This window comes from Corvus kubaryi, unplaced genomic scaffold (assembly GCF_017639235.1).
Source record: "Corvus kubaryi isolate FWS band 111438036 unplaced genomic scaffold, C.kubaryi_AGA036_p1.0 37387, whole genome shotgun sequence".
In the NCBI taxonomy this organism is placed as follows: domain Eukaryota; kingdom Metazoa; phylum Chordata; class Aves; order Passeriformes; family Corvidae; genus Corvus; species Corvus kubaryi.
In genome coordinates, this window is record NW_024581129.1 from 6,803,046 (window position 1) to 6,830,787 (window position 27,742).

The following is a 27,742-nucleotide window of genomic DNA, read 5'->3' on the forward strand; positions in this document are numbered from 1 at the left end:
AAGAGGGAGACTTCTTCATGGTACTTTTTCAAGCAAGAGAAAGGTGTGGGAATGCCAGAAGGTAGCTGAGGGAGGGAGGAGACCTCAAAATGCTTCTGTAGTGTAGAACGAGGAAACCTTTTGGAGAGTGGAGTGTCAGAGGGAGGATTTTGAGTACTGGAGCTGGAAGGAGCGGGGCAGGAGGATATTTGTGTCCCTTGTGAAGGGAAGAGGTATAGGAGAGAAAAGTTCACCTGCTTGTTGTGCAACTTGTGCTTGGCTGCACTCGGGTCCTAGGGAGTTCTGCTGCTGGTTTGGGGTGATCCAAGGTCAGGGACCTGGGCCTGGTTTAACACAGGTCAAATTCCTGCTGGCAGCAGTGCTGGGGCTGGCAATACAGCAGAGGTGTCCCACAAGAACTTGTGGGGTGGAAGCTGCTTGTTGTGTGTGAGCTGGAGAGGTTGTGGGCAGGCAGATTCCCTCTGGGGCAGCCCTGGGGTGGGATGCTCCAGAGGGAAGGTGGATTGCCCTTTGATCTCTGTGGAGAGCCTGGGTTTTTTAGAAACAGCAGAAAACAATTTTGTGCCTCTGTGCCAAGCTGCTCTTGCAGGCTTTTTTCTGGAGATGGAAGCATTTACTGTGACAGCTGATTTTTCTCCCAGACGCGGCGATTCCGCGCGCGCCGAGGCTCAGACTCGCTGAGGAGACGGCTGATGCCATTGTGACAGTTTGACATTCCTCAGTCGTGGGATGTTTTCCCTCCTTCTTTCATTTCACCCTTTTATGTGTAACCCTTTCCTTCCTGCTGGGCTGAGCAGTGAACCCTCTGAGGGGAATTTGTGTTAAGGTGTTGGGGAAGTGGGCACTGCCTGGTGATTGGAGCTCCTCTGGGAGCTGAGGGTTGTTCCCCCTCCTGGGTGGAATGGAGGGATGGGAGAGCGCAGGATCCTGAGGATGGGATGGAGAGAAATGGGATTTGGGGTGTACAGTGACCCCAAAGCATGGTCTGGGGGCCTGTCACCTCCTTCCTGCCCCCCACCCCATTCCCAGAGGAGGTGGTCATTGCCTGGTGCAGGCAAGGGAGATGTTTTCCCTGAGGATCTTCCCGTGTGGAAGGAGGACAGGCAGAGCAAGGCAGGTGTGAAGTGTCCTTTGGTGTGCCCTCTCTTCTCCCCTACCCCCTTTGCTTGTAACAACTCTCCTCTTTTTTTTTTTTTGTCTTTGGAAGGGATTTTCCAGGAGCAGCCGGAGCCTGGGAAGTCCCTGGCAAAGCAGCTGCTGTGTGAGAGGCAGGTTGGAGAGGGGAGGTGGGAGAGGATCTGAGGATTTGGGGAGGTCGGAGACCAGTCCCACCTGCTGCTGGCAGGAGTGGGAAGGCAGGGAAAGTGGATCCAGCTGAAAGGGCTCTGTGAGGCTGGGTCCTTGCTGCACTGTCCTGGCACTCCATCCTTTGGAAATTGTCTCTCTCCATGTTTCCTGATGGCTCCTTCAGGTCCTGGAAGGCCACAATGACATCTTCTCCAGGCTGAACAATCCCAGCTCTCCCAGCAGAGCTGCTCCATCCTTCTGCTCATCCTGGTGCCTCTTCTGGACTGGTTCCAGCAGTTTCACATCCTTCCCATGCTGGAACCCTGTGCTGAAGGCAGCTCTGCAGTGGGGTCTCACCTGGGCAGGGCACAGGTTCAGACCAATGCCAGTTTGGGATTTGCAGCCTTTCCATCCTGCTCTTGCCCTGTGTGTTTGTTCCCTGTGACAGGGGTCGGTGTTTTGGCAATACAGAAATACTTTGAGGTCTTGTTGGAAGTGCTCTTACAGGTAAATAGCTGGTCCCAAAGCTCTCAACAACAAACGTGCAGTATTTGCTCCCTTCACCCTCTTTCTAAATCATTTTTAAGTGCCCTTTTTGGGTGATTACTATTAGCAGATTCCAGCTGTAGAAATTGAAGTAATTAGATACCACCCTCCCCAATCTCAGCCAGGCTCTGTGAAGAGCTTTGAAATAAAACCTATTATTTAAATCCAGTTTATCTTCCTTCTCCTTATGTATTGTTTAATAGTATTTTCTTTCCCCAGAGCTAGAGCTATGGGAGGTTCATGCTCCTTCTTCCTAAATCTGAAATCTAAAGCCCTCTCGGGGGGTTTGGCTTCCTGTAGGTTCCTGGCTCTCCCCGGTGTCCTTCCTCTTCTCTTTCTCTGCCATCTCCCCTGCTTTCCCTTCCCTCAGTTTTATTAAAAGGCTCCCAGTAGCTTTCAGCCTGCCTGGTCAGGATTAGAGAACATCTTCAGGCACTTTTGCTGCCCTGGAAGGTTTTATTTCAGCTCAGTGCTCGTTAGCAAGGCTGTGCAGCACCAGCAGCGTGTCAGCACTGGGTCTTCTGAGCAGCTGCATCCCCCTGGAAAGGGAAAAAGGTTCCCTTCTCCACTCTTGTTATCAAGCTCCCAGTCAGCTCCTTGCCCAGAGCTGTTCTGGAGCAGAGGGATCTTCCCAGGGCATCCTCCAGCTGCAGGCTGGGGTGGTTTTGAACAGCCTGGGACCCAAAGGGAAGCTTTTTCTATTTACACACCTTTTCAAACAAGGAGGCAACAGGGAGATGAGCACTTCAAAACCCCCCGAGCAACCACCCCAAAGTCTTCAGCTTGGCTGTGAAAGGCAAGAAAACAAAAAAGGTGTTAAGAACAGAGGACTTTGTTGTGTGTTTTTTGTGGGTGCTTGGCTTCACCCTTCGCTCGGTGCTCTGGTGTTGTTGCTTCTGTGTTGCAAGACTTTGCAGGGGAATTCATCAATTGGGAACTTACTCGATTCATTTCTCTGGTAATAAAGAAAATACCAGGAATATTCTGCTCTTCCTTCTTTCCAGCAGTCCAACCTCAGCTTGCAGCAGCCAGCTCAGGGCCTGTCCAAATGCCTCCTTGGGTCAAAGGGGCACTTGATAAACTGCTCCAGGCAGACTTTGTGTGTGTGCGTGCAAAATGTTGTTTGGTTTTCAGGCAGAGCTCTGTGCTCTTGGTTCAGTTCTTCTTGTGGTTTGGGCATTAAGGAAAAGTTAAGGCTTCTTTTAACAGGGCATGGGGGAAGAGAGAAGAAGCCATATGACTGAAAAGTTTTGGATTTCACATCTTTAAACCTTTCCTGAGCATGAAGAATGGGATTCGCTCATTCTCCTGCCATGAGAGGCTGAGCCTGGACTGGGGGAAAGGAGCTGAGGTGCCAGGGAAATCTGGATGGAGTGAATCCTTTTGGATGGGGACGCTTGGGTGGTGGTTATTGGTACCATGTGGGATTGAGCAAGGAACACGCTGGGTTTGGGGGAAGAGAGGAGGCTGGGAGGGGAAGGAGAAGGTGGAGAGGGGGGAGTTAATGGAAAAGTACAGTGAAGCACCTTGTGAGGTGAGGATAAGTAGGGAAGGTCTATTAGCAGCCCTGATAATTTGCATATATTATGTAAAGCTCAGCTGGCAGCAGGGAGAGCTCCCATGTGAGCTGTCAAAGCTCCGCAGTGGGAGGCAGACCCGGAGCTGCTCCACTCCTGCCACCTGCACAGCCTGAGGAATGGCAGATCAGCTGGAACAGAGGGCACTGGCCTGGGCTGAACGCTCCCAAATCCTGGAAGTGTCCATGAAAAGCACAGGCAGTGAGTGGCCCCAGGGCTGATGGAAGCGTGGTGGGGGCTTGTGCCAGGTCTGGAGGCTTGGAGGGGCGCGGGCTCCCCGGGAAAAGCTCCAGGACTGAGGGGAAGTGGGTCAGCGTGCCCCAAGCCCAGCAGAGGGGTGATTGTGCCAGTCAGTGCCCAAGGTGGAAGCAGCTTGTTTGCCTTGGAAGGAGTGGAAGATGCAGAGTGGAAAATCCCCGATCATGAGGCCACAGGGAGAGAGGTTCTGGAATAGGGGTTGAGGAAGAAGCACAGGCTTTGGGGGAAAAGGGACTTTTTTACCTCCCTGACTAAGCCAAGGTCAAAGGGAAGGTTCCTGGAGAAGGGAGCAGGGCCTGCTACACTGAACTTGAGGATCCAGTTTCTCTGGGGTTCAGGGAGAGGAAGCAATGACAAGCTGATAAATAACTTCCCTTTTTCCCTCCTGGATCTGGGCATCTCCTGTGTTGCTGAAATCCTTTGCGGTCTCTGTCTTCAGTTTCGGCTCTTCCCTGTGTCCAGCAGCACAGGAGCTGCTGCCTGAGGGGGAAACCTCTTGGAGAGGGAGCTGGGAGGGCATGGATGGATGGATGGATGGGTGGATGGATGGATGGATGGGTGGAAGAGGGAGCTGCCTGGGGGATGAGCCCTTCAGAGGTGCTCCAGAAGATGCTGGAGATGGGTGAAGAGGGAGCCCGGAGTCATCCAGATGCAGACTGAGCGTGGGGAGCGTCCAGGAGAGGGAGCTGGGTCCGGGATGGAGCTCTGGGAATGCTGCACGTGTGTGAGCATCACCTGGGAGGTGATGGATCAAACACAGGTGGAACAGTGGGATTTGCTTTGGGGGAGGTGAATTCTCCCGAAATTAGGGTGGCTGCTGCTGGGGTTTGGCTGCAAAGGGTGATGTGGGAAATCCCAGCAGTGGGAAATGGATGTCCTGGGAGGAAACCCCTCCTGAGCTGGGCCATCCTAAAATGTGCATTTCATGGCAGCTCCAGTGCTGTGTTTGCTGCCTGCAGGCTCAGGGAGGCTGAGCACGGTTTTGTCTGTACCATGTGGACTTTGCTGGAATTGCTGGCGTTTGTTTTTCCTAATTTACCTTTTCCTTGTTTGTCTGGCATACAGTGCAGGGGTCTAATTTAGACTTTTTTAGGCAAAAACCTGCTCAGTACTTCTTATGGGTTGGGGCAGCAATTCTGGAGCATTTAGAGGTGAATTTGATTAGCACTTTTGGAAAACTGTGCAGCAAATTGCAGTGCTAATCATGGGAAATCAAGCCATGGAGTTTTAAGGCAGAACTGGCCTTTGCTTGGCTTTTTTTTTAGCCAGAAATGAAGCTATTAAGCTGTCTAAAGCTCAGAAGAATTATATTTCAATTATATTTCTGCTGGTTTCATGTCAGGCTTTCTGATTACACGGTTGTGCTGAGCTGAGTGTTGGTAGAAAATATGAATAAAATAGAAAACACTTAACCTGTGCTCCAGAACTGATCCTGTAGTGTTGGCATCAGTTTTTCTCATGTCTCTCCCTGTCCATAATTGAATAAAATAATTGAATAAAAATGTCTTTTATTTGTAAAATTATTCACTGTGTATAAAAGATGGATGGGAAGAGACACAACCAATTAACTCCCAACTTTATTGTGTCATCCCTGGGGTTCAGGATCTGCTGGAATCAAAGGGAACCCTTGCAGTGACCTCTGCTGTGTGTTGGATGATGACTTTTAGTGGTTTTAAAATGAGAATAAAATCCATGGCTGTGTGCTGAGAGCTGGGGGAGTGTTAAGTGGATTAAGTGGAACCCACTGGAGACCTTTGTCTGGGGAATGGGACTTTCAGTTGGATTCCCTGGGGCTGCAGACTTTGGGTTGCTGCTCCAGACTTCAAAGAAATGGGAATTTGGGCTCTGATTTCACACAGGCTCTCCCCCAGCGCTCCCAGTTCGAGACACCAGATGAACACCAGGATTGTTGTTTGCAGAATGCCAGCATTGAGATAAGCAAGGAAACAGATTTGATCATTAACCAGGGAGCATTGGGGAGGGGAACAAATCAGCCTTTTGCAAGAGCTCTGGTGCTGCTGCCCGTGACATGGCTGGTGTTTGGATAATGTTTGAAGGATGGGTAAATTAGTGGATGCAGCCTAATCAGGAAATGTTGGCCTTGCTCATTACTGTTTTTTTTTTTTTCCCCTGAGATGTGGAGATTACTGGAGTTACAAACTGCAAATTGGTAACTGCAGGAGATGCCTAAAATATGAGATAATCCCTAAAAACTGCCCAACTTTCTCTGTAGGCCATCAAAAGATCTGTAATTAAATTGCTGATGTGCTGTTAAAAAAAGCATCTGGCTGGTCTAAGATAGTCCAGGGCAGGAGCAGAGACACTATAAACGGGACATCTGTAGTGACGTGGGAAAGTGGGAATTCAGGGGATGGGAAGATGTTGAGATTTTGGATTTCCAACCTTCCAGGGTATGGGAGGATGCAGAGGGTCAGGCCATGGCAGAGCTGCTGTTTGGGGCAGTTGTGGAGAGCCACGAACCATTGTCTGCCCAAAGAACTGAGCGTGCCTGGAACAGCTCCAGGGTCCTCAGCACAGGAAGGAATTGTTGGAGCAACTCCAGAGCTGCTCCCAGGGCTGGAGCCACGCTGGGAGAGCTGAGGGTGCTCACCTGGAGGAAACTCCAGGGAGACCTCAGAGCCCCTTCCAGGGCCTAAAGGGGCTCCAGGAGAGCTGGAGAGGGACTTGGGAGGAGGGATGGAGGGACAGGACACAGGGAATGGCTTCCCACTGCCGGAGGGCAGGGAGAGATGGGATATTGGGCAGGAATTGTTCCCTGTGAGGGTGGCGAGGCCCTGGCACAGGGTGCCCAGAGAAGCTGTGGCTGCCCCTGGATCCCTGGAAGTGTCCAAGGCCAGGCTGGACATTGGGGCTTGGAGCACCCTGGGACAGTGGGAGGTGTCCCTGCCATGGCAGGGGTGGGATGAGAGGATCTCTAAGATCCCTTCCCACCCAGACTATTGTGGGATTCTGTGAACACCTCTTTAATGGGGTGTATGAGTTTAAAATGTCTCATTAGCAATAATTTGAAATATGAAGTGTTTTTAATATAAGGAAAAGATTCCGGTCCGTGATAGATGCCCAGGAAGTGTTACATAAAGATGGAGATCTGCTCTCCTCCAAAGCCAAGAGAGGATGTACAGAGTTCCTTTGCCTTCTGCATTGTGGTTTATAGAAACCATGGGATCCTGGAGTGCTTTGGGTTGGAAGGGACCTTAAAGATCATCCAGGTGCACCCCCTGCCATGAGCAGGGAACCTTCTGCTTGAGCACTGTTGGAGATGAGGGTTTGTGAATGAATTCCTTCCACGAATTGCTTCTGTAACTCTGGATTCAAAACACATCCCTCATCCTGGGTGATTCCTAACGCATTTTCCCCTCTCCTTGTTTTCCTGCAGTCGTGGCCTTCCTGGTGGCGTTCCACCAGAACAAGCAGCTGATAGGAGAGAAGGGGCTGCTCCCCTACAAGCTCTACCTGCAGGATGTCAAGAAGTACTTCAAAGGGAAGGTGGGCCTGGATGCCCTGAGCTACGCACCCACACTCATCTGGTTCCTGGACTGGTCTGACATGGACAGCACCCTGGATTGCCTGGCCCTGGCTGGCCTGGCAGTGGCAGCCTTTGTGCTGCTGACTGGCTGTGCCAACATGGTCCTCATGTCCCTGCTGTGGCTGCTCTACCTCTCCTTGGTCAACGTTGGACAGATCTGGTGGGTTCTCAATCCCTCTTATTTTGCTTTTCCCTCGTGCTGTTTGTGGTGCACATTGATTTTCCTGTTCTGTTTGGAGCATTGGAAGGTTCCATTCCCTCCATGCCTTGTCCCAAGTCACTCTCCAGCTCTCCTGGAGCCCCTTTAGGCCCTGGAAGGGGCTCTGAGGTCTCCCTGGAGTTTCCTCCAGGTGAGCACCCTCAGCTCTCCCAGCGTGGCTCCAGCCCTGGGAGCAGCTCTGGAGTTGCTCCAACAATTCCTTCCTGTGCTGAGGACCCTGGAGCTGTTCCAGGCACGCTCAGTTCTTTGGGCAGACAATGGTTCGTGGCTCTCCACAACTGCCCCAAACAGCAGCTCTGCCATGGCCTGACCCTCTGCATCCTCCCATACCCTGGAAGGTTGGAAATCCAAGATCTTAACATTGCTCCTCGCCAGCTTATCCATGTAGGAATGTGAGATAAGGACAGCACCTGGCACAAATTATTTATGGGCGTCTCCCAGCTCTGTCTTACCTGGGCTATCCACCCTGATTTCTCCTCTGTCAATTGCCTGCAGGATTGGATTTGATGATCCTCGTGGCTCCCTTCCCACTGAGGTTATTCCATAACATTCCGTGCTGTGTCATCCCAGCTGTGCAGCGCTTCCCCTCGTGGCTTGCTGCAAGAGAATTCCCTCAATAATTACTTTTAGGATGGTTTCTCAGTTTTCAGCTCTGTCCAGAAAAGAGCTGGAATTCTGTATTTCAGAATAAGTACAGAAAGCTTGTTGGGGGCGGGGGGGAAGGAGAAACCCTGACACCCTGTAAATCACCTTGCTGCAGGGCAGGGCTGTGGTGCAAAAATAAAGGGTGTAGGATGTCCTTGCTCTTGTGAAAACCCCAAATACATTCGTTGAAAGAGGATGTGCCCTTAATAAAACCCTTCCAAAGAGGTCCTTTAGGTGACCTCTTTGCCTGCAGCTGAGGTGATGTGGGGCCTTTGCAGAGGGAAAAGGCTCTGCTGTGAAGAGGTGCCCAGGGATATTCTTCCCAAATTTTCTGGCTCTACAGCAGGACACCTTTTCCACAGATGGGCTCAGTGGATTTGGTTTTAAGGATTTGGGTGTGCTGTCCCGTTCATTCCCATCCTACTCCGGCTGGAATGTAAGTGGGTGAAGGAGAACAGCCTCTGAAAAGCTCCATTCTCTGAGCTCTTAACTCAGCATGAACTTAAAGCTGTGAAACCAAGCCAGAGAGCTGGAAAAATAACTTGGTGGATGGTTTTCCATTGCCTGTTTCCAGATTGTTCCAGAGCTGCTTGTCTGTTTTCTGGATGTTTTAATGCTAAAGGGCAGGAATTCAAGCATCATCCTGCTCTGGTTTCCAGGGATACAGGAGCCTCTGCTGTAGCAGAGCAATCTGGATGTGATCCTTGACTTCTTCCTCTTTGTGTTTCTGTTTGGAAGGGGGGAAAATAAAAATCCCAACAACCTCCCCCTGAAGCTGCCAAGGTTTTGTAGCTGAGAGCTGGAGCTGCAGTGACTCCAAGGCTGGAGGTTTGGTGGGTTAATTCTTGGAGCAGTGGGATAATTAAGACAGGCTCTCTTCATTAGTGCCCACAGCTCTCTGGAGAGCTCTTTGTGCTGGTGCTGTAGAGTTCTGAGAGTTTTATTTTTAATAAAAAGCTCCACCTGGGATGTGTTTTCCATGTATTTGAGCAGTGTGTGCAGTGCTGGTCCTCTGCTCCCACTTCTCCTGGCACAGGGGGTGGTGTCTCCTCTGGCAGTCCTGCAGAGCTCCCGAGGTTTTACCAGAAGAATTCCAGGTGTGCCTGGTGAACTTGGAGTGGCTTTTTTGGCACCTTTTTCAAGGAAGAGGAGAAAGGTGGTGGATACAGAGGGGAGCCTTCTCCTCTCTTCCACCAGACCGTGTCCAAACCCCTCTTCCTGAGCAGGGTGGAAGCTCAGGGATGAATTTTGGGTCTCTTCCCAGCTCCAAGACAATGATCTGCCTGGCAGGAATGCACATGGAGCCTGGAGTTTGCCTGTTGTGGTTGAAAGGAATTGACTCTTGATAGTTGAGATAAGGCTGGATTCCCTTCCCCCCGCCCCCCTTTCTCCTTGAAATTTGGGAGGTGAAATCTAGCCTGGTGCTCCAGGGATTGGGTTGGGATCTTCTGGGAGAGGGGTAAGAGAGAAAAGGGGGGAGTGGGGATGTTCCCTCAGCTTCATTTCCTCTTAATATCCTATATTAAACAGGAAATGAGGTGGCTGTTGGGAGGGAGAAGAATCAAAGCAGCCCAGCTCCTTCAGCTGCAGCCTCATTTTTCATCAGATCCTCTGGAATGGGTTGCTGGGTGGCCAGACCCAGATTATTCCTGTTGTGCATGTGGTGTGACATGGAATTCTCTGGAGAGGGGATGCTAGGTGCTTCCAGTGCAGGGAATGAGCAAAGCAGGATTCCCTGAATTCTCCCTGTCCCTCAGGAATTGTGGTGGTGGAAAGGGGTGAGCTCAGAGTACCCAAAATCTGCTGATGGGTGGGCAGCATTGGCCTTAGAGCTTAGGCTGGCCTTAAAACCAAGGCTGCCTTTAAAATTCCTGTCTCGCACTGGTTTGTAGGTGGGGTTAGATGGTCCTTTAGTTGTCCTGCTCCCAGTTTGGGGCAGATTGAGAGGTTTTGATGAGTTCTGTTGCTTCTCTGAAGCAGCTGCAGGAGACCACAGCTCTCCTGGGAAGGACAATGTCAGGCATTCCTGACAGGAGTGATGAGGCAGCTCAGCAGAGAGGTGTCTGAAATGAGGAAGAACTTCCTCCTGTGGCCACATTATTTTGAGTTTTTGTACAAAATCTTGCTGTCCCTGTTCACTGGCCAGTGTGGGCTGCTCTGAGCCAGCCCCGTGGGCTCTCCCATCCACCAAAACCTTCAGCTGAGCTTGCCTGGGAAGCCAGTCCAGGGAAGATCCAGCGTGCTAAGCAGGAATAGAGCTCTCCTCTTCAGGCCAGTGAGGGACAATTTATTCCTTTTATCGCCTTTTTGTCTATTTTAATTGTAAATGTCCCTATTTGTTTTGGGCTGCAGTCCCCAGACCCTGGGCGCTGCTGAAGGAGCAGCTCTTTCAACTGCTGCCCAGCTGGCTTGGGCTCAGCCAGGGGAAGCTTTGGAAGAGCAAAGTGTCTCCTTTGAAGGGCAGGACACGCTCCCTGCCTGCCCTGGCCCCACCTGGCAGCTGGGGAATATCCATGAGCCTGAGGACAGCACAGCCAGGAGCAGCTGAGGGCTTGGAGGGTGTTAAACCCCCCAGGAAAACTGCTCCTGTGAGCTGTTTGTAGTGGGGTTTGAAGGGTAAGGATTATTTTGGCAACCTAAAATCCCAAGAACCGGGCCCAGTTTGTTGCCCTTGACTTTGCCAGTTTGTTGTCTTCCACTCTGAACAGTCTGCAATAAGATGCACCTCGGTGGGTCTCAAAATTAAGTGACCTTGTGGAGAAATGAATTTATTTTGGTGCCTGGGAAGTGTGGGGTCAAGATTCCCAGTGCTCTCCACCTTCATACTGGGCAGGTTTTGTCCTTCTGGGCACAGTGTTTCCCAAAACAGCTGTGGGTCTGCTTGGACTAGACCCGGGTGTGTTTGGGGTCAAGGCCACCCGTGTGATGGGGTCACACTCAGTGTGTCCAGCTTAAAATACTGGGGTGTTTTTTTCTTTTATCCCCATCTGCCACTTTTAAACTTTTTCCTTTTGAAGTAGGAGACCATCAAGAGTCTCAAAATCTGCCAGGGCAAAGAATATTTCCTATCTGACCCGTTGGGTGAAGTGCTGAATCGTGATGTTCGTTTTAACCTCGATTATTCCTGTCATTTCTGCACTAGTAAAATAGGAGTAAAGTGATAGTGGTCCCAGGTTGAGTAGAGTAGAAGCTGTTTAAAGATGTTTTAAAAGATTTTTGTTGGAATTCCTCGTAGTTCCAACATCCACTTTGCAGCCTGCAAATCCAGCTTGTCCAGAGCACAGCTCCACTGGTCCCATACAAAAGGCTTTGCCTTTCTCCCACTTCCTCCCTTCTGAATATTCCTATAATGGATTTTCATCCATTTGAACAAGGATGTGGGAAAAGCTGCCCCTTGGTTTAATCAAAATCCCTGTTGCAGGTGGCCCTGTGAAGCCTCCATTTGAGGCTTCTTTCCCTGTGGTTTCTGTGGGATCTGTGTTTGTGGGGATGGGCATTGTCCTGTGGCAGGACAAGCTCTGTGGGAGAGGCTTCGAGCAGGAGTTAAATCAGCTTTGTTGCAGAAGCACTAATGCACTTCAAAAGTGACTTAGTAATTCTGGAATAAATTCACTTTTATCCCCCAGTAAGGTGTCTCCAGAGAGCTATTACATTTTCTTATAGAAACAAACTTTTCAGCTACTCTGCCACCGATCTCCTGTTTCTTCTGCTGTTGTTTCCTCCCTTCCAGCACTTCCAACTGGCATCTGAAACCCCTTCCTTTCCCTGGGTTGTTGTGTTGGGTCATTTCCCAAAGCTCATTGCCCGTTGTCAGACAGCACAGATTTAAAAAAAAAAAAAAAAAAAAAAAAAAGCTGGAATTGTGGGATTTTAAATGGTGTTGCCTTTATTTTCGTTCATGATTCTGGTGGAGTTACAGGAGCTCAAGGGAATAAGTTAAACAAGGCAATAAATAAAATGTTATAGCATGAGGTGGCTACAAAAAGAGGTTCTTTTCAGTGTGTTCTTCCCTTGTGGAAAAGGGTGGTGCAGCTACTGCCAGCAGGTATTTAGGGTCAAGTGAGACCAAGCAGCACCTTTTTTTTTCCTGCAAGGAATATGAAACAGAGCTTCTGTGGCCTTTGAAGCCCAAAAATTGCACAGAGGGGAGGAGATGCTCCACAACTTCCTGGTGGTTTTTCATCTTTAGCTGCTGGAACAGAACAGCTTGGGAGTTTCATATGGAAGGATGAGGCTTGTCTCTGAGGCAGGTGATTTAATTGCAATTAAATGACTGTGATTAGAAGTTCATCTGCAGCAGAGAAAGAGGAAAGGCTGGTGTGTGGTGGAGGGCTAGTGGGGTTTGTCTCATTAAAAAGCACTTGACCCATTCAGGGTTTAATCAGGGTGTGCTGGGGGCTGGGTCAGGCTGAGCTCCAGTGGCTGCTGGAGCTCAGGAGATGCTCAGGGAGTGTTTTCCCTCTCCAGGAAGCTGCTAGTGGCCATTCAGTGAGCCTCTTCCCATGTTCTTTCTTCTTATTTTCTACACCTTTGGGTTCTGAGACTAAAGGGTGTTTGTCCAGAGTGATCCAGCCCAGTAAAGGTTGGAGACAGATCTTTGAGTTTCTCATTCCAAGCTGGAAAGCAGCCAGGGTGTGAATTGGGGCTGGATTAGGCAAAGCATTCCCACTTCTAAGCGTGTTGGTTTGTGACTCTTTGATGGTGAGGGCACAAGAGTGTGAACAGAATCATCCTGGAATGGATTGGGTTGGAGGGACCGTAAAGCTCATCCCATTCCACCCCGGCCATGGGCAGGGACACCTTCCACTGTCCCAGGGTGCTCCAAGCCCTGTCCAGCCTGGCCTTGGACACTTCCAGGGATCCAGGGGCAGCCCCAGCTTCTCTGGGCACCCTGTGCCAGGGCCTGCCCACCCTCCCAGCCAGGAATTCCTTCCCAGTATCCCACCTAACCTTGCCCTCTGACAGTTTGAAGCCATTCCTGCTTGTCCTGTCCCTCCATTCCTTGCAAATCCTTTCTCCATCTTTCTTGCAGGCTCCCTTCAGGTCCTGCAAGGTCACAGTTAGGTCACCCTGAAGTTCTCCAGGCAGAACAATCCCAACTGTCCCAGCTGTTGCTCCCAGCAGAGCAGCTCCATCCCTCTGACCATCCTGGTGGCCTCCTCTGGCCTGGAGGAGCCCTGTCCTGACCAGCAGATGAGAGAATCCCCCTTGGAGGTCCCAGCAGCCCAATCCAGCTGCAGCAGGGATCAGTGGATCCCCTCTGGAGCTGTGCTGGCTTTTTAAGCAGTGTGGATAATTCAGGAAGACTTTTTGTCAGACACTGAAGAATCAGGAGCTGGGCAAGGAAGGAGTAGGAACCTGGGTGTCCTGGGTTTTGTCAGGACATGTGGGATTCTCTGGAATTACAGCACAGGTGGGAGTGGATCTCTCAGCTGTGCTTGACTGAGTGACCTTGGCAAGGGCTTCCCATCAGTCTCTATCCTGCTTTATCAGCCTGTCTGGAAGTGATACAAGCTTGTACTGAGGGACTGGAATTCTTAACTGAGACCAGCTTTCCATTCAGGTTGGAAGTGGAAGCAGAAATTCACGTCATGCCTGAGTCCAGTGTCCAGTTTTGGGTATTAAAAAGAAATATCTTTAGATAAATCTCATTAACCAATATCACCTTGGTGCCTGGGCTAAATTGGAGTACTTTGGAGGTTTTTAGGGCCTTGCAAATAAGTCTTTACCCAGAACCCTTTTTGCAGCCTGGCTTTATTTTCCCAGCTCTCCAAAATACCCCAATGACAACAGCAAGAAGAAAAGTTAGAATATCTTGCTCCTTTATCAGGCCTTGGCAGGGAAGCTCAGGAATTTCTTTGTTATTGTGGCTTGCAGCCTCGCATCCCTTCTGCTCTGAGCTGCCCTCCCTCCGTCCCCAGCAAGCAAAGATTATCTCTGGAAGTGTAAAGCCAGTCTTGCAGGATCTCAGGGGGTCATCCTTCCTGCCCAGGAAGCTGCTTTTTGGCGCTTCCTCCTTGCCCAGAAGAGAGGGAAGGGATCGGTTTCAAAGAATGCTGCGAGCAGCCCTGAGCGCTGGAGATGACACATTAATGAAAACAAAGATTAATTCCATGTGACACCGTTGCCTTGCAGTACAACCGGGAGCTAATGAAGCTAATGAGAACCATATTTGGGGTGAGAGATGAAAATTTAATTGTGGCTGATGGCAGAAATGAATCATGGAGTGTTTTCCCCCCCTCCCAGCATGGGGAAGGTTTTCCCCTCCCTGCCCCTGGGGTTGGGGTAGGAGCAGTCCTTGAGAGGGGCCAGGTGGGATCTGCTCAGCTGGAATTCCAAGTGGATGGGCAGGAGGAGGTGATCCATGGCTGGATTAGTCCTGGAGACCTAGAAATGTGTGAGGTAAGTGTAGGTGGCACTGGGGAATCTCAGTCTGCAGAGTGCTTGGCAGCAGGGGCCAACCCCAGAGAGATTCATTAGTGCAATTAAAGGATTCTTTTTTTAATCAAGGAATTACTCACATCCTGTTTTCCTGGGGTTTTACCTGCAGAGCCTTTCTGCTGGTACAGTAGGATCATAGCAGTGCTCAAGAGGTGATTCCCACTTGTTCCAGGTCCTGAATGTGTCCAGGCTGATGCTGATCCCGTGGTTTTCCATCAGGGTCTGTGTCCAGTTGTGCTCCTGCTTCTGGGCACGCCCTGGTTTGGCAGCCTGGGGTCCTCTTCCTGCTGCCTGTTCCCATTCTCCCCTTCCCCTGGGCTCAGTGTCCAGCTTAAGGAGCAGCTCAGAGCAGGATTCCCAAGGCTGCCACTTCAGCATCTGCTTTTGGCACTGGCAGGATTTTACCAAAGCAAACCCCACTGGAGTCTGACAAATTGTGCAGTCACCTAAGCCAGGGTTTGGAATCATTTTTTGACTTTGGAAACGAGTGTGGGCAGAGTTGGTGAGTGCTGGGGCTCAGCTGGATAATTCCCATTTGGTCTCCTGACCAGGCCTTTGCCAGGGGAGTACAATGTGGTGCTTTGGGAAGAGCCAAGTGGATGCACAGGATGGGACATCCCATTCCGCATCCCCTGCTTGGCTCCAGCCCTGCCCAGGCACCTTTCCCAGCACCGAGGAGCAAACCTTCTCCTCCTCCTTCTCCTCCTCCTTTATTTTTAATGTTAGCCCCGTTCCTCCCATTTAAATGTGGATGTTGTAATTACAGAGCACAGAATCCCAGCTTTTAGAGCTCTGTGACCACAAGAAAGTGAATCCAGAAACCAGACTGGTTTCATTTGCTCCCATTCCAGCTGATTTCCACCCCCCACCACGGCTGTGCAGTGCTGAAGGCTTGGCAGGGACCAGAACCAGCTGTCAGAAAGGTTTCTTACCCCCACACTTTTAAGTTAATGATGTTCTGAAATTAATGGTGCACCAGGCTAATCCTGGATCTCATTTTGATGGATTTGCTGTCTCTTGCCAGCCATGTTTCCCAACTGGGCTGGGGAAGTGGATCCCCAGGTCCCGGGGAAGAAAAACGGGTGGTTTTCCATCCTAAGTGTTTACAGCTTTAATTTGGTTGGTATATTGTGGTTTTCCAGCAAGCTTTCAGTAACTTTTGGAAGCTGTGGATGAGCTTTTCCACTCCTCAGAGCCAGGGAAGTGGCAGTGTCTGGGAGTCCCTTTGCTCTGGAAGGGGCTGTGGCCCCAGGCCGGGCGCAGGAGAGGCTCAAGCTGTGGCACAGGGGGGAGAAGCTGAAGGAGCTGAGTTGGAGTAGCTGAGGGAAAGGAAGAGTGGGAAAGGAGACAGAGATCAGTTGTGTGAAAGAAGCAGAGAGGTTGGAACACTGGCACAGAGTGCCCAGAGGGGTTGTGGAGTCATCCCTGGAATTGTTCCAGACCAGGTTGGATGGGGCTTGGAGCAGCCTGGGACAGTGGAAGGTGTCCCTGCCCATGGCAGGGGTGGCACTGGATGAACTGTGAGGTTTTTCCACCCCAAACCATCCCAGGATTCTGCTCTCTGTCCTGTCTCCCTGTGGACAGGACAAGAAGCTGCTGGTTTGTGTGATGGGAAGGAAGATCCAGGTTAGGCATAAGGAAAAGCCTCCTAAATGTCCCTGTGGAACAGCCCCAGGCTGGATCCCTGGAGAGGGAGGGGAATCTCAGTTTCTGCTTGGCCAGGCCTCTGGCTGAGGTGCTCCTCACGCAGTCCTGTCCCAGGACAGGTGCATTTCCCACGTTTTCTGTACTTCCATGGCTTCACCCTTTTGAACACCGTGCTGGCTTTGTGGCAGGTGGCTCATCCAGCTTTCCCTGTTGCTGGAATTTTGGAAGGAAGCTGCAGCTGTGTGTGTCCATTTGGTTGCCTGCTGTGGCCTGAGGCTGCTCCAGGGGAGATGATCCCCTGCTTCCTTCCCTCCCTGCCACAGGGAAGATCTGGATAGTTAAAAATGCCACATTCCCACCTTCCCAGGGATGGGATACCTCACAGTGGTGCTCCCAGCTTGTGGAGATTTCCTGGAAACCTCCTTTTGGGAAGCAAATCCTGATGGAAAATAGGAAATATTCCTGTACCCAAATAACTTTTCCCTCATCCCAGGTTCCAGAGCCCAGAGAAAGGAGAGGGATTCCTGATGGAGATGGAAGTTGACATCTGGGTTCACGTTCCATGGAGGATGTTCTCTGTGGAGAACAGCAATGGGAGCTGTTAACACCAGCTGCAGATTTAGGGATGCAGCAGGGAATTCTCCTGCCTGTGGAAATTTAGTTGGAAGCAGCTCATGGTGTTGGGCACTGCTGGGGTGGGTGGGACCGGTTTTACTCCGTTTTTATTACAAATACAGCTGGATTTTCCTCAGAACTTCCATAGATGTAAAGGTAAAGCCTGCCTGTTCTATCCTATTTTTAATCGACTCCATTTGGAATATTGTTTCAGGAATGTTTTCCAGCCTTAGAGGAAGCCCTGTCACAAACAACCCCTGCATTAAATAACCTGGGCAGCTCTGGGGTGGCTGAGTGGAGAAGGAAATGTAAATTTATGGGGCAAGTCTGGCTGATGAGCTCCTCCTCCTCCTTCAGCAAATAAAAGCCGTCATCCCACATGCTTTGCATGCAGGAAAAAAGGCATTCTCTGGAAAAGGTGGCATTTTGTGCGGGCTGAGTTTGGGAATTCCTGATCCCTGGAAGCTCTTGTGGAGCCGTGTCCTCATATTCTTGCCAGCAGGATGTGTTTTCCTTGGGAATCATGGGGTTCAAACCATGTTTTGCTCTCAGATTTTGCTTTCCAGGAATATACTGGAGCTAGAATTAATCAGCAGGACAAGGTGGTGAAAACCATTTAACTCAAATATTAGATGATGTTTATGATTCCCAGCTGATCTGGGCTAAGTGGGATGTGGATTTGCCTCCCCTGGCAAGTCAGGCCTAGAAATGTTGTCTCTCCCAGCAGAAAACAGCCATGGCATCACTTTTTAATTTGATTTAGGCAATCCAAGTGGAGCAGGCTTGGAATCAGCAGAATTTCTGGCTCTGACGACGTGCAGATCAAAAGTTCCACTGGTGAAGTTTACCCCCAAGCCTGCAAAATCAAATCCATGTTTTTCCTTGTCATTATCTGTTGGGAATGTTTCAAATGCTGAGGCACAAGTGAAAAAACCACATTGTTACAAGAAATATTTCTGCTAGCTCCTGACAGAGCACCTTGAAAAGGAAAACTGGTGATTAAGGTCAGAACCCCAACCTGAAATGTGGGGGAATTGGGTACCTGCCCTGCTTGTACCTATTAAAAAACTAAGAAATCCCTGCAAGAATTCCTGCTGCTTTTATGGATTCGGAGTGGGCCCTTTGGTTTGGTTTCCTTGGCGTTTGTCTCGCAGGCTTCTTGAGAGGAATAAATCCACAAGTGTTTGCCTGTCATCACATGACAAGGCCGGGAGCCTGGATTGATGTAATCAGCACCAGACACACGTCAGAAAACTTCATGTGGTTCAGCAAAATACAATATTTTATTAATTCCTCATTTGGGGGGGGGGGGGGTGTGGGGTGTGTGTGTTTTAAATGAGCCTCAGGGGGTTCTTAACTTCTGCCAAGAAATGAGAATAATTCCTCCGAGTTGGTGTTGAGCGGCACCACGAGCGTGGTGGGGATCAGCAAAGCGAGGCTCCCTTAACGGCAGAGAGCTTTACAAAAAGCTGCTTTTATTATTAACAAAACTACAAATTAGCCTGCAATATCAAGGTGTCTTTGTACATCAGCAAATCTGTAGGAAATTGTTGCTAAATATGGTGCAAAATACTGAGATTGTTGGGTTTTAGAGTGAATCAAACTGTGCGTGAGTACAAAACGAACGCGCTTACTCAGGGCATCTTCAGTAACAGCGAATCCTTCTGAAAATCTTTCAAACCTGGGGTGGTTTTTAGTTTTGGGGGGGTTTTTTTTGGATTTTTGGGTTAGTTTAATATGCTGCAGATACAAATAATAAAGGCCTGATGTGGGATTGAAGCCATGCTGGGAATAAACACAAGTTGAAGGAGAACATCTTAAAACTTGCTCAATGCTAGGATTAAAAGTCAGTTTTAATCAGAATTGGTGATCTTACAGGAAGTCACCCTGCTGCAGCTGAGGCTGAAGGGAATTCCAGTGGGAAAACCAGGAGCAGCTCTTGGGAAGCCCAGACCTGGTGGGATTTGGGGCAGGGGGGTCCCTTCTGTGTCTGCTGCTTTATGCAGAGAAGGGGGGCAATCCCTTGGAGTGCTGAATAGCCCAAAAAGTTGGGAATTTGCTCTTTTTCCATTTCCAGGCAGCAGCATTTCCCCGTTTGTGTTACATTTTATGCGATTCAGGACTTTTCTGTCCTCCTTGACAGCGTTTTGAAACTCCGAAGGTTTAAAGTGAGGACCAAAACTAACACAGGACGTCGATTCCTTGAATTTATCAAGCCCAATTTTAATTCTTTTGCCTTTTCTTCCTTTTGTTTTGCAGGTATTCCTTTGGTAAGTGACTAAAAATGAGCCAAAAGCTGCATTTATCATTTTTTGATGCATTTGTGGGTACGTAGCTTTTACTTTACTCCAGCTTGTTTGCTCTTTCTCTGGCATGTTCAAGTTTTGATTCCTTTTTTTACTCTTTCTCTGGCGTGTTCAAGTTTTGATTTTTTTTTTTTTTAATTAAGGCTATTTTTGTTAAGTTTATATATAATTTTTTTAAGCTTTTGATTATCTTTCACTGCCTTTCTTTCTGCTCCTATGCCCTCAAAGAAAGGAGATTCTGTAAATTGAGGCTGAAGAGAGTTGGTGGAAGGGTTATGTTTATGATGAAGGGAACAAAGGACATCCCTGGGAGGGAACCTGTTCCTCCCAAATTCCCTTTCCACGGGTGATTTGGATATCAGGAATTTCTTACTCCTATCCTGGGCTTTTCCCTGGAATGAGGTGCAGCTCATTCCTTGGAAGTCAGGACGTGCTTTGCCCAGCTTGGTGGGTTTTTTTTTTTTTTTTTTTTAGTTTTCCAACCCATTCCTAAATGAAAAATTAGAAATCCTTCTGGAAGCATTCCTCTCTGTGGAAATATTAGGGAAACTGCAGATTTTCTGGGAATGACTGCCATGGAATAATGTCTTAAATGAGCTTATCTGGCCATGTTTTCTCCCTTCAAGAATGTGCTCGTGCCATGGGATGGGTGGGTGAAGGATGCTGGATCGTGGTTGGAGATGGGATTTATATTCCCAGCTTGGCTCCATTCATAGATGGAATCTGGTTGCTCAGAAAGGAGGAATGAGAATGGTTGAATTCTATTTGGGTGTGAATATTAGGGAGGTTTGATCCCTTCTCCTCCTGGGAATTGCAGCTGTCTCCTCGTTTCCAATGGATTGTTTTAATCGTGGGCACTTGAGCTGTCTGAGGGTTTCTGGGAATGTTGAGGTGGAGCTTCTTCAAGTGGAGAAGCAGAGGAATATGGAGAATTTTCCATTATAATCCATAAAACGTTCCAGATAATGCTTCCCTGATGAATGTGGATATTTTATCCAGGACAGCACAAACCCAGAGGGTTGGACTGGAGTTACTCATCCTCTGGATGTGTTGCTGATGGGTGTAGAAAAATGGCTTTTTTTTTGCTTTGTTTTCCAAGTGGTGTTTCATCTTTTTTTGGCCTTTCCTTGTGTCCCAACTGGAGACTCCCCCTCCAAGCAGCCCTTTGTACGCAGTGGGGTCTCTCCCTTCCCTGCTTTTGGCGTGAGGGCTCCTTCGGAATGAGATGAAGGAGATGTAAATCTCCAGTTCCTTTTGTTAGAATACAGGAAAACCACAATATTTTTGTTATAATATAGCTGAAACAACAACATTGTCATCCATTGCTGGGGCAGTACATTAAATATTGCTGAGCTCTGGAAGCCTCATTCTTTGGGAGCATCTACTTCAAAGCAAGATCCTTTAAAAAAAAAAAATAAAAATTCCTGGAGAGTTCTTTGTAAGTGCTGACTGTTTCCTATTCCCCTCCAGGAAGTGTGGGGGTTTTTTTGCTGCATCTCAGGATGCATTTTGGTAGCCTCTATTCAAACTCCATGCTGTCCCTATGAATTTTAAAGAACTCCAGAGCCTGGAAATAACAACAAGCTGTGGGATCAGCTGGTATTGCCACAGGTTTTGCTCTTTGCTCTTACTCCTGGCAGGGAAGTGTGATGAAAAGCACTCCTCGCTGGAGGGAGTGAGCTGGGAAACAGGAATGCCAAGCCCCACGCTGGGCTGTGTGTCCCTGGAAGGTGAGGAGTTGCTCTGGGATGCAGATCCTGGAGTGGGCATCAGCCAGGGGCTTGTGCTGCTCTGGGATCAGCTGAGCTGGGATAACTTCAGGCTTTGCTTATTGTGATTGTGATGTAAACCTGGCTTTGCACCCAGCGGGGTGCCCTCGGTGAGGGGTGCTGGTGGCACCTGGGCCCTTCCCTGTGCATGGGCACTGATCCAGATCCAGGGCCCCTTTTCTCCCTGGTTTTGGCAGGGCACTGCTCTGGTGGGACTGTGGATGGATGGAGTGCACTGGCAGGCTTTGGGGTGGTTTTGGGATGGATGGGTGGACGGATGGAGGTGCTGCCCATCCTCCCTGGAGCACAGCTGCAGGACCACGCTGCTCCTGCAGAGCTTTCCTGGCTTTTCCATCCTTAGCCTCAATCTCCTCCTTGAGCTTTGCAGTTCCAAGGTCTTTCCCTCACGTTCTCCCTGTTGGAGCCCCTTTCCAGGTGTCCTGGTCTGGCTCAGCTCCAGTCATGGCAGCTCTGCCCCTCTCTCCAGGTTCCCACTGTGGTGCTGGGGTTAGAAAGAACCCCCAAGGCCAACTTCCTGCTTTATCCTTGCTGAAAATCAAGGACCTGTGTTCTCCTGGCTTAGGATGAGACCGAAACTGCTTCCCCAGGTCTGTGGTGGTGCCAGCTTTGCTGTTTCTGACCCTGGGCTCTCTCCTAGAGCAGGAATTTCTGCCTGGGATGCCCCCCAGGACTTCTTTTTTTCCCCGATAGAAATCCGATTCCATGTAGGGATTTATTATCCCTGCTCTAGCAGAGGCCTGGAAAAGGTGCTGCTGTTTTCCAGGCTTTCTTGTCCTCTTTTCTTCTGCTCTGCCTTCTGGTTTTAAGGAGTCCCAGATACTCTGAAGAGACTTTGATGGTCCTGAGCCTGCCTTGGTCAAAAAAAAGCTGGCACTGGGGAGTTCAAAGCAGGAAAACTGCAAGGATGGAGCGAGCTGTAGTGAATCTGTGTAGAGTGAAAATCCAGGGAAAATGAGGTCACTGTCCAGAGAGATCCTGACTCCTCTGTGCCTATAGGATCCCTGTCGGAGCAGCAATCCCTATTCCCAGCAAGGAGCAGGCAGGAAAGGCAGGAATGCATCTGCTGACCTCGTGGCTATCAATGGGATCATTAAGCAGAAAGGACGGAGGAGCAGCTGATCTGATTTGACTCCCGATGCTCCAAAGTGTCCTGTCTGGAGCCAAAGCAAATGTTTCCGTAGGGATCATTCCAGAGAGCCTGGCTTCTGCTCTCCTCACAGGCCAGAATTAGAAGCACATTTTAAAAGCACAAGCTTTTTTTTTCCCCCTTCTCCCAGTAAGCTTCCTTGTTAATTCTGGTGTGGAGAGAAGACAATCCCTGAACAAACTCCAGAGGTTTTTTCCACTATCTGTAAATATGGAATGAGCAAATAACTGAGTTCCTACCTAAAATGCCCCCCAATTTTGTTGCATCTATTAGCTCAGAATTTGAGCTTGAAGTGTGTTTTGATTAGAAGTAGAATAAGAAGTTGAAAGCCGAGTATTTGTAATTCTCCATCACTTGTTAAATCCTCACTCTTTGCTTCAATGCAAATTGTTCCAGGGAGGATTTTCTCTTAAGAGGTCTTCAGGGAATCTCAAATTTTAGATGTGCATTGACATAAAATTAAATGTTAGAGTGCACAGCTGGGGTTCTGGGCAAGATGGAGGAGATGTTTCTGCTCTGTGAGTGCGTGTTCCCAGGGAAGGGGGAAGTTTTTCCTTAGCTGCACTGTCCTAGGGAGCAGCTCTGTAGTCGTGGAGAAAAATGAGAGGAAAATGAAACAACTGAGGTCAAACTTCACTGGTGCAGGCCCAAAGCTTGGCTTAAGAGTGCTGAGGTGGGGATGGGTCTGGGCTGAGCTGAGATGGAGCTTCCTGCAGACCCCTCTGCAGTGTGGGAGATTGCCCAAGAGAATTCCCTGGCAGAGAAGCTGTGGCTGCCCCATCCCTGGAAGCTTCCAAGGCCAGGTTGGAGTGGGCCAGGAGCAACCTGGGATAGTGGAAAATGCCCATGGCAGGGGTGGAGCTGGACTGACTTAGAGGTCCCTTCCAAGCCAACCCACTGTGGGGTTCTGTGCTGTTTCAGATGGCAGCAGGGAATTCCCGTGCTGGCATCCCATGGCAGCGGTTGTGTGGGAGACCCTGGCAGCAGGATGTGGGGTTGGGCTGCTCCGTGTTATTCCCAGAGAACTTTGCTCCCTTCCCAGCAGGAGGCCCTGGATCTGAGTGTCCCAGAGCCCCTGGGAATGGTTGCACACCCAGCTGGCCATGGGCTGCTCTTTATTCATCCCCTCAGGCCGGGATGGGAGGGCTGGGGCTGCTTCCTGACCATCCTGTTCCTGCCTAATATTGGGATCTGCTGTTCCTATTGCTTGTGTAAGAGTGGGAAACTTTTCTCTCTGTCTTATTAAATCTATTTTTCAAGCTGTCACTTAAGCAGGTCTAGTGACAGAGTCGGATGTTTATGTGGCCCTGGACACTTGAACTCTGGTGTTTTCAATCACAACAGCACCTTTTGCCAGCCGTTCTGAATTAAAAACTCCCCCTGACCTTTTACCCCCGGCCCTCTTAAATTCATGCTTTAAAAACAGCTTAATGAGGGGTTTACTGGCCCAATTGGAAGTTTTTATTAAAACCTATTAGTGAGCTGGAGTAGCCTGCCTGAAGGAAACGATTAGCCCAGAGCAGCTCTGCTCAGAGCTGGCCCTTAGCCACTCCAGGTTTTCCCTAAACTGCTTCCAGACCCATGTTAACCCCAACACTGCAGCCTGCATGGAATTCATATCCTCTGCCTTAATTTATGGCTTGTCTGATTCCCTCCCCAGCCTTGCCCCATGTTTGGGTTTAATGTCATTAGGCCGGCATTAAAGGGCAGCAGGGCCTTCGCTCGGGCCTGGCTCGTTTGAGAACCCCAGTTAGGGATAGTGTTCCCCAAGTCTTTTGCTGCCTCAGGGATGAGGTGTGGAGCTTGCTTGGACAAATCCACGATGCTCCTGTGCTCCTAGGGGAGCTTTCCATGAGGAGCATCCCAGCATGATGGAGTTGGAGATGCACTGGTGGAACACGTGGGGTTTGGCACGAAATTGGGTTTTCTGGAGGACAGGGAGCTTGGAATCACAGACAGGAGCTGGAGGGTGGAAATCCCAGCTGGCTTCTGCTGTGAATTTCCCGTTGGATCTGAGCTTGTTTGCTCTAAGTCTGTGTTTCATATTAAAAATTAGGCCAGTGGTTCTTGCCTATCTTCAAAATAAACCTTACAAGGCTTTGGAGATGTTATCTCCATGGTCTTATCTCCATGGAGTTGAGGGAAACAGGCCAGAGCTCCACCTTCTTAGGAAGAACTTCCAGTGGAAGGTGGCCCTGCCCATGGCAGGGATGGGCTTTAAGGTCCCTTCCCACCCAAGCCATGCCAGGGTTCTGTGGAGGCAAACCAAAGGCTGAGATTTGCACTCTCCTTTCCAAAGCCTGGTTTTAGCCTGGAAACGAGCCAGATTCCCTCCTAATGAGACAAGAGTAGCAAAATTAACGGGGAAAAAAGCAGGGAATAGCCCCAATGTACCAACCAGGCTGCTGTTCAGTTGACAAACATTTTGATTCTGGGATGCACCTTGAGCGTGATAAAGCAGAAATAACCCCAAAACAAAAAGCAGCTGGTCCCTCTCCTCCCCCCACATTCCCAGAGCATCACCTCCTGCCTGTATTTCTCCTGGCACATGGATGCACCAACCTTGGAGCATTTAAAAAAGAATGTTTAAGGAAAAATCTGCCATTAAAGTTATTACTGTAAAGTAGTGCCTTTGATTGCGGCAATTATGCAAATGATCTGAAGGGATGAAATGCTCCTTAACGAGGCCTGATGGAAATGGTGGTGCTGGAGGGAGTGCAGAACTTCTCCAAACAGCTTTCCATGCATGGAATTTTCTTCCAGCCCTTTGCCATGTTCCTGGATCTTGACCTGTGTCACCGCTGACCGGCCTGCGGATGTGATTTTATTTTCCCTTAATCCAGGAATGTAAGTGGGTGGAATGGGAACGCTGGCCTTGCAAAACTGGGAAACCCTTTTCCCTAAGCAAATTGTTTCTGCACAGCTCTTGTGACCGACTTTTGGCCTGGCCTTGAGAAAAAGGAAGCAAACAAAAATGCCTTTTGCAGGCCGGGGTTTCATTCTTTGGAGAAATTTGGGAAGAATTCTCCATGGAAAGGGTGGTCAGGCGCTGGAAGGGGCTGCCCAGAGAGGTTTGGTGTCCAAGGAATTCCTGGAGGTGGCACTCAGTGCTCTGGGCTGGGAACAAGGTGGGGATTGGGCACAGCTTGGACTTGGTGATCCTCGAGGTCTTTCCCAACTTTTATGATTCTGGGATTCCATGATTTCCATCAGGAAAGGTGAATTGGGTTGGGTGACTGGCAAGGGTGGGAATTTCTTTCCTTAAGGCTCAGATTGAAGTGTTGCCAAGTTAATTGAAATTGTCTCCAGTATTAGTTTCAAAGCAAAGAGTTGGATCCTTGTCTCCCATAATTTGGAAAAACGTGGCCTGCAGTTAGGTGGGAAGTCTCTGGTGTGGATGTGGCTGAGAGAATGATCTCCCAGTTTGGATTGGGTTAAAAAAGAGGGAAAGGGACCTTTTCTATGGACAGATCGTGACAGGATAAAGGGCAGTGGTTTTAAACTGCCAGAGGGCAGGGATAGATGGGATGTGGGGAAGGAATTCCTCCCTGTGAGGATGGGGAGGGGCTGGAATGGCTTTCCCAGAGAAGCTGTGGCTGCCCCTGGATCCCTGGAAGTGTCCAAGGCCAGGTTGGACAGGGCTTGGAGCAGCCTGCGAATTGTGGAAGGGGTTGGGATTGGAACTAGATGAACTTTAAAGTCTCTTCCAACCCAGACTATTCTGGGATTCTACATTAGGAGAAAGGCAATTAGTTTAATTAGCTCTAATTGCTCTTAGTCGGTGAGACTGAACCTGTTCGCAGATTCACCTGCACAGTTTGGTGCTGGCCCTGAGCTCTCCTGGGTTCTTTATCAAGCCACCACTTGTTCTCCTTATCTTGCACGAGCCTCTCTGTTATCTCTCCCGAGCTTACCCTGGATTTGTGTTAATCCTTCCCATTAAACCCATGGCTTCCTGCCTGTTCCCAGCTCTCCTCCTGTGCGAGAGCAGGAGTGAGCCTGGCGTTCAGAGAAGTGCCAGCTCAGTTCTTCAAAAAGCATCAAAATCTTCGTAGCAGCCTTTTCCCAGCGAGGTGCACCCGAACCACGGCTCACATTTGGAGGAGGATTTGATGTCCAAACATCCCAGCTTGGGCTGTTGCTATGTGTTTGTGCTAGAAAAGGTATTTTTTTCCCCAGAAAAGCTTGTTCCAAACTCACCATAAACAAGGGAAGTGCTGCCCAGCACTGACGCGCTGCCACCTCTCTGGGCTGAGTTCACATCGTGTGCCCAGGGTGGGATGGGGCACCTGGACACAGCACCCACTTCCTTGGGGCTTTAAGGAGATCCCATAGAATTCCCCAGCTGGAATGGGGCTGGGAGAGGGTGGGAATTTTAATGACTCCAGCAGTGCAATCCTCATTCTGTGCATCCTTCAGGAAAGCTGGGCCCCACCTGCCCAGGCTGTGCAGGGATTTGGGATGGGAGGTGTGGCGTGGCCAGTGTCACCTGCAGGGTTCTCCCCTGTGTCCTGTGGGGCACAGATGGCTTTGGAAAAGAAAATCAGGGATGTGGCACCGCTCTGACCCTGCTCCAGTTGTGCTCACGGCGGGTGTTGTGACTCCTGGGAGTTGCTGCTTCTCCTTCTTTTGGTTGTTCCCATTTTGTCACACAAAAGGAGAAATTTTCCCTCTGGAAAACCAGAGCAAAGTCCCCCAGCAAGGCTGACCTGCAATACCCGCTCAGAGTGCTCCTGTAAATATTTTATTGCATGATTATTTTCATCCTTTTGCTCTATTTTTAAGAAAACAAACCCAGACAAGTGTTTGAAAGAGGATTTTTGGCAGGTGTTTAAGCAGCTGCAGAGGCCATTGGCTTTATTTTATGGCATGGAATGGTTTGGGTTGGAAGGGACCTTAAAGCTCATCTTGTTCCGTGGGCAGGGACACTTCCCATTGTCCCAGGTTGCTCCAAACCCCATCCAACCTGGCCTTCACCTGGTTTATGGAATACTGCTGGACTTTAAACCTTCATGGTTGAAGGATCTCAAGCTGCCAAGCAGGAATTTGGCACTTTTTGTCCCTGCAGTATTTGGCAGCTGTCCCAAACTCCAGGGAAAATCCACCTGCTTGGCTTCACCTGGAAACAATCAGCTCTAGGGAATGTTCTGTGAGCCCAGAACCCACCTAAAAGCAGAATCCACATCAAAAGTGGGAGATGGGAAGGTTTTCTCCTGGTTTTTAGTGCGAGAGAAGAGCTGGAGAGGCTCCAGTGAAAACAATGGGTCGGTGTTGGCTCCCACAGGCTGACACTGCTCAGCATGGAGCTGTTTAAATTCCCTGTGCTCTCTGCAGGCTTTTGATGGAAGGAGGATGAGAGCAGGGCAGAGCTGCCTCCAAGGCTCGCTTCCATCCCAAGTTCAGGTCTGGCACGGGGGAAGAGGTTTGATTTTTATTTTTGTGTTTTCCTGAAGTTAAATAAACCTTGATGTGCAGAGTAACCCCTGGATAATCACAATGAACCAAAGGGCATCCAAGGAACTGCTGGAGGTTTTCTTTTCCATTATCCACTGTCTTTTCTAACCTCTGATTTATCTGGGGCTCAGTCCCATCCGATGCCCTTTTTCTGCCCTGATCTACACCCCATAAAAGTTTCACAGCACTGATTTATGAGGATGATTCCAGCTCTTCCTAGGAAGTTTTGGAGCCTCATTTTGCCTGGGAATGCTGAGTCCTG

General features: G+C 49.5%; 1 protein-coding gene across 1 annotated transcript in view; it reads left to right on the forward strand.

Annotated features, from left to right (window-relative positions):
- The window catches only part of LMF1 (lipase maturation factor 1), a 144,238-nt gene that overhangs the window by 1,626 nt on the left and 114,870 nt on the right, over window positions 1-27,742 (forward strand). The window contains exons 2-3 of the mRNA XM_042036866.1: window positions 7,066-7,375; window positions 19,043-19,053. Coding sequence (XP_041892800.1) covers window positions 7,066-7,375; window positions 19,043-19,053 — 321 coding nt within the window. The remainder of the gene's footprint in view (window positions 1-7,065; window positions 7,376-19,042; window positions 19,054-27,742) is intronic.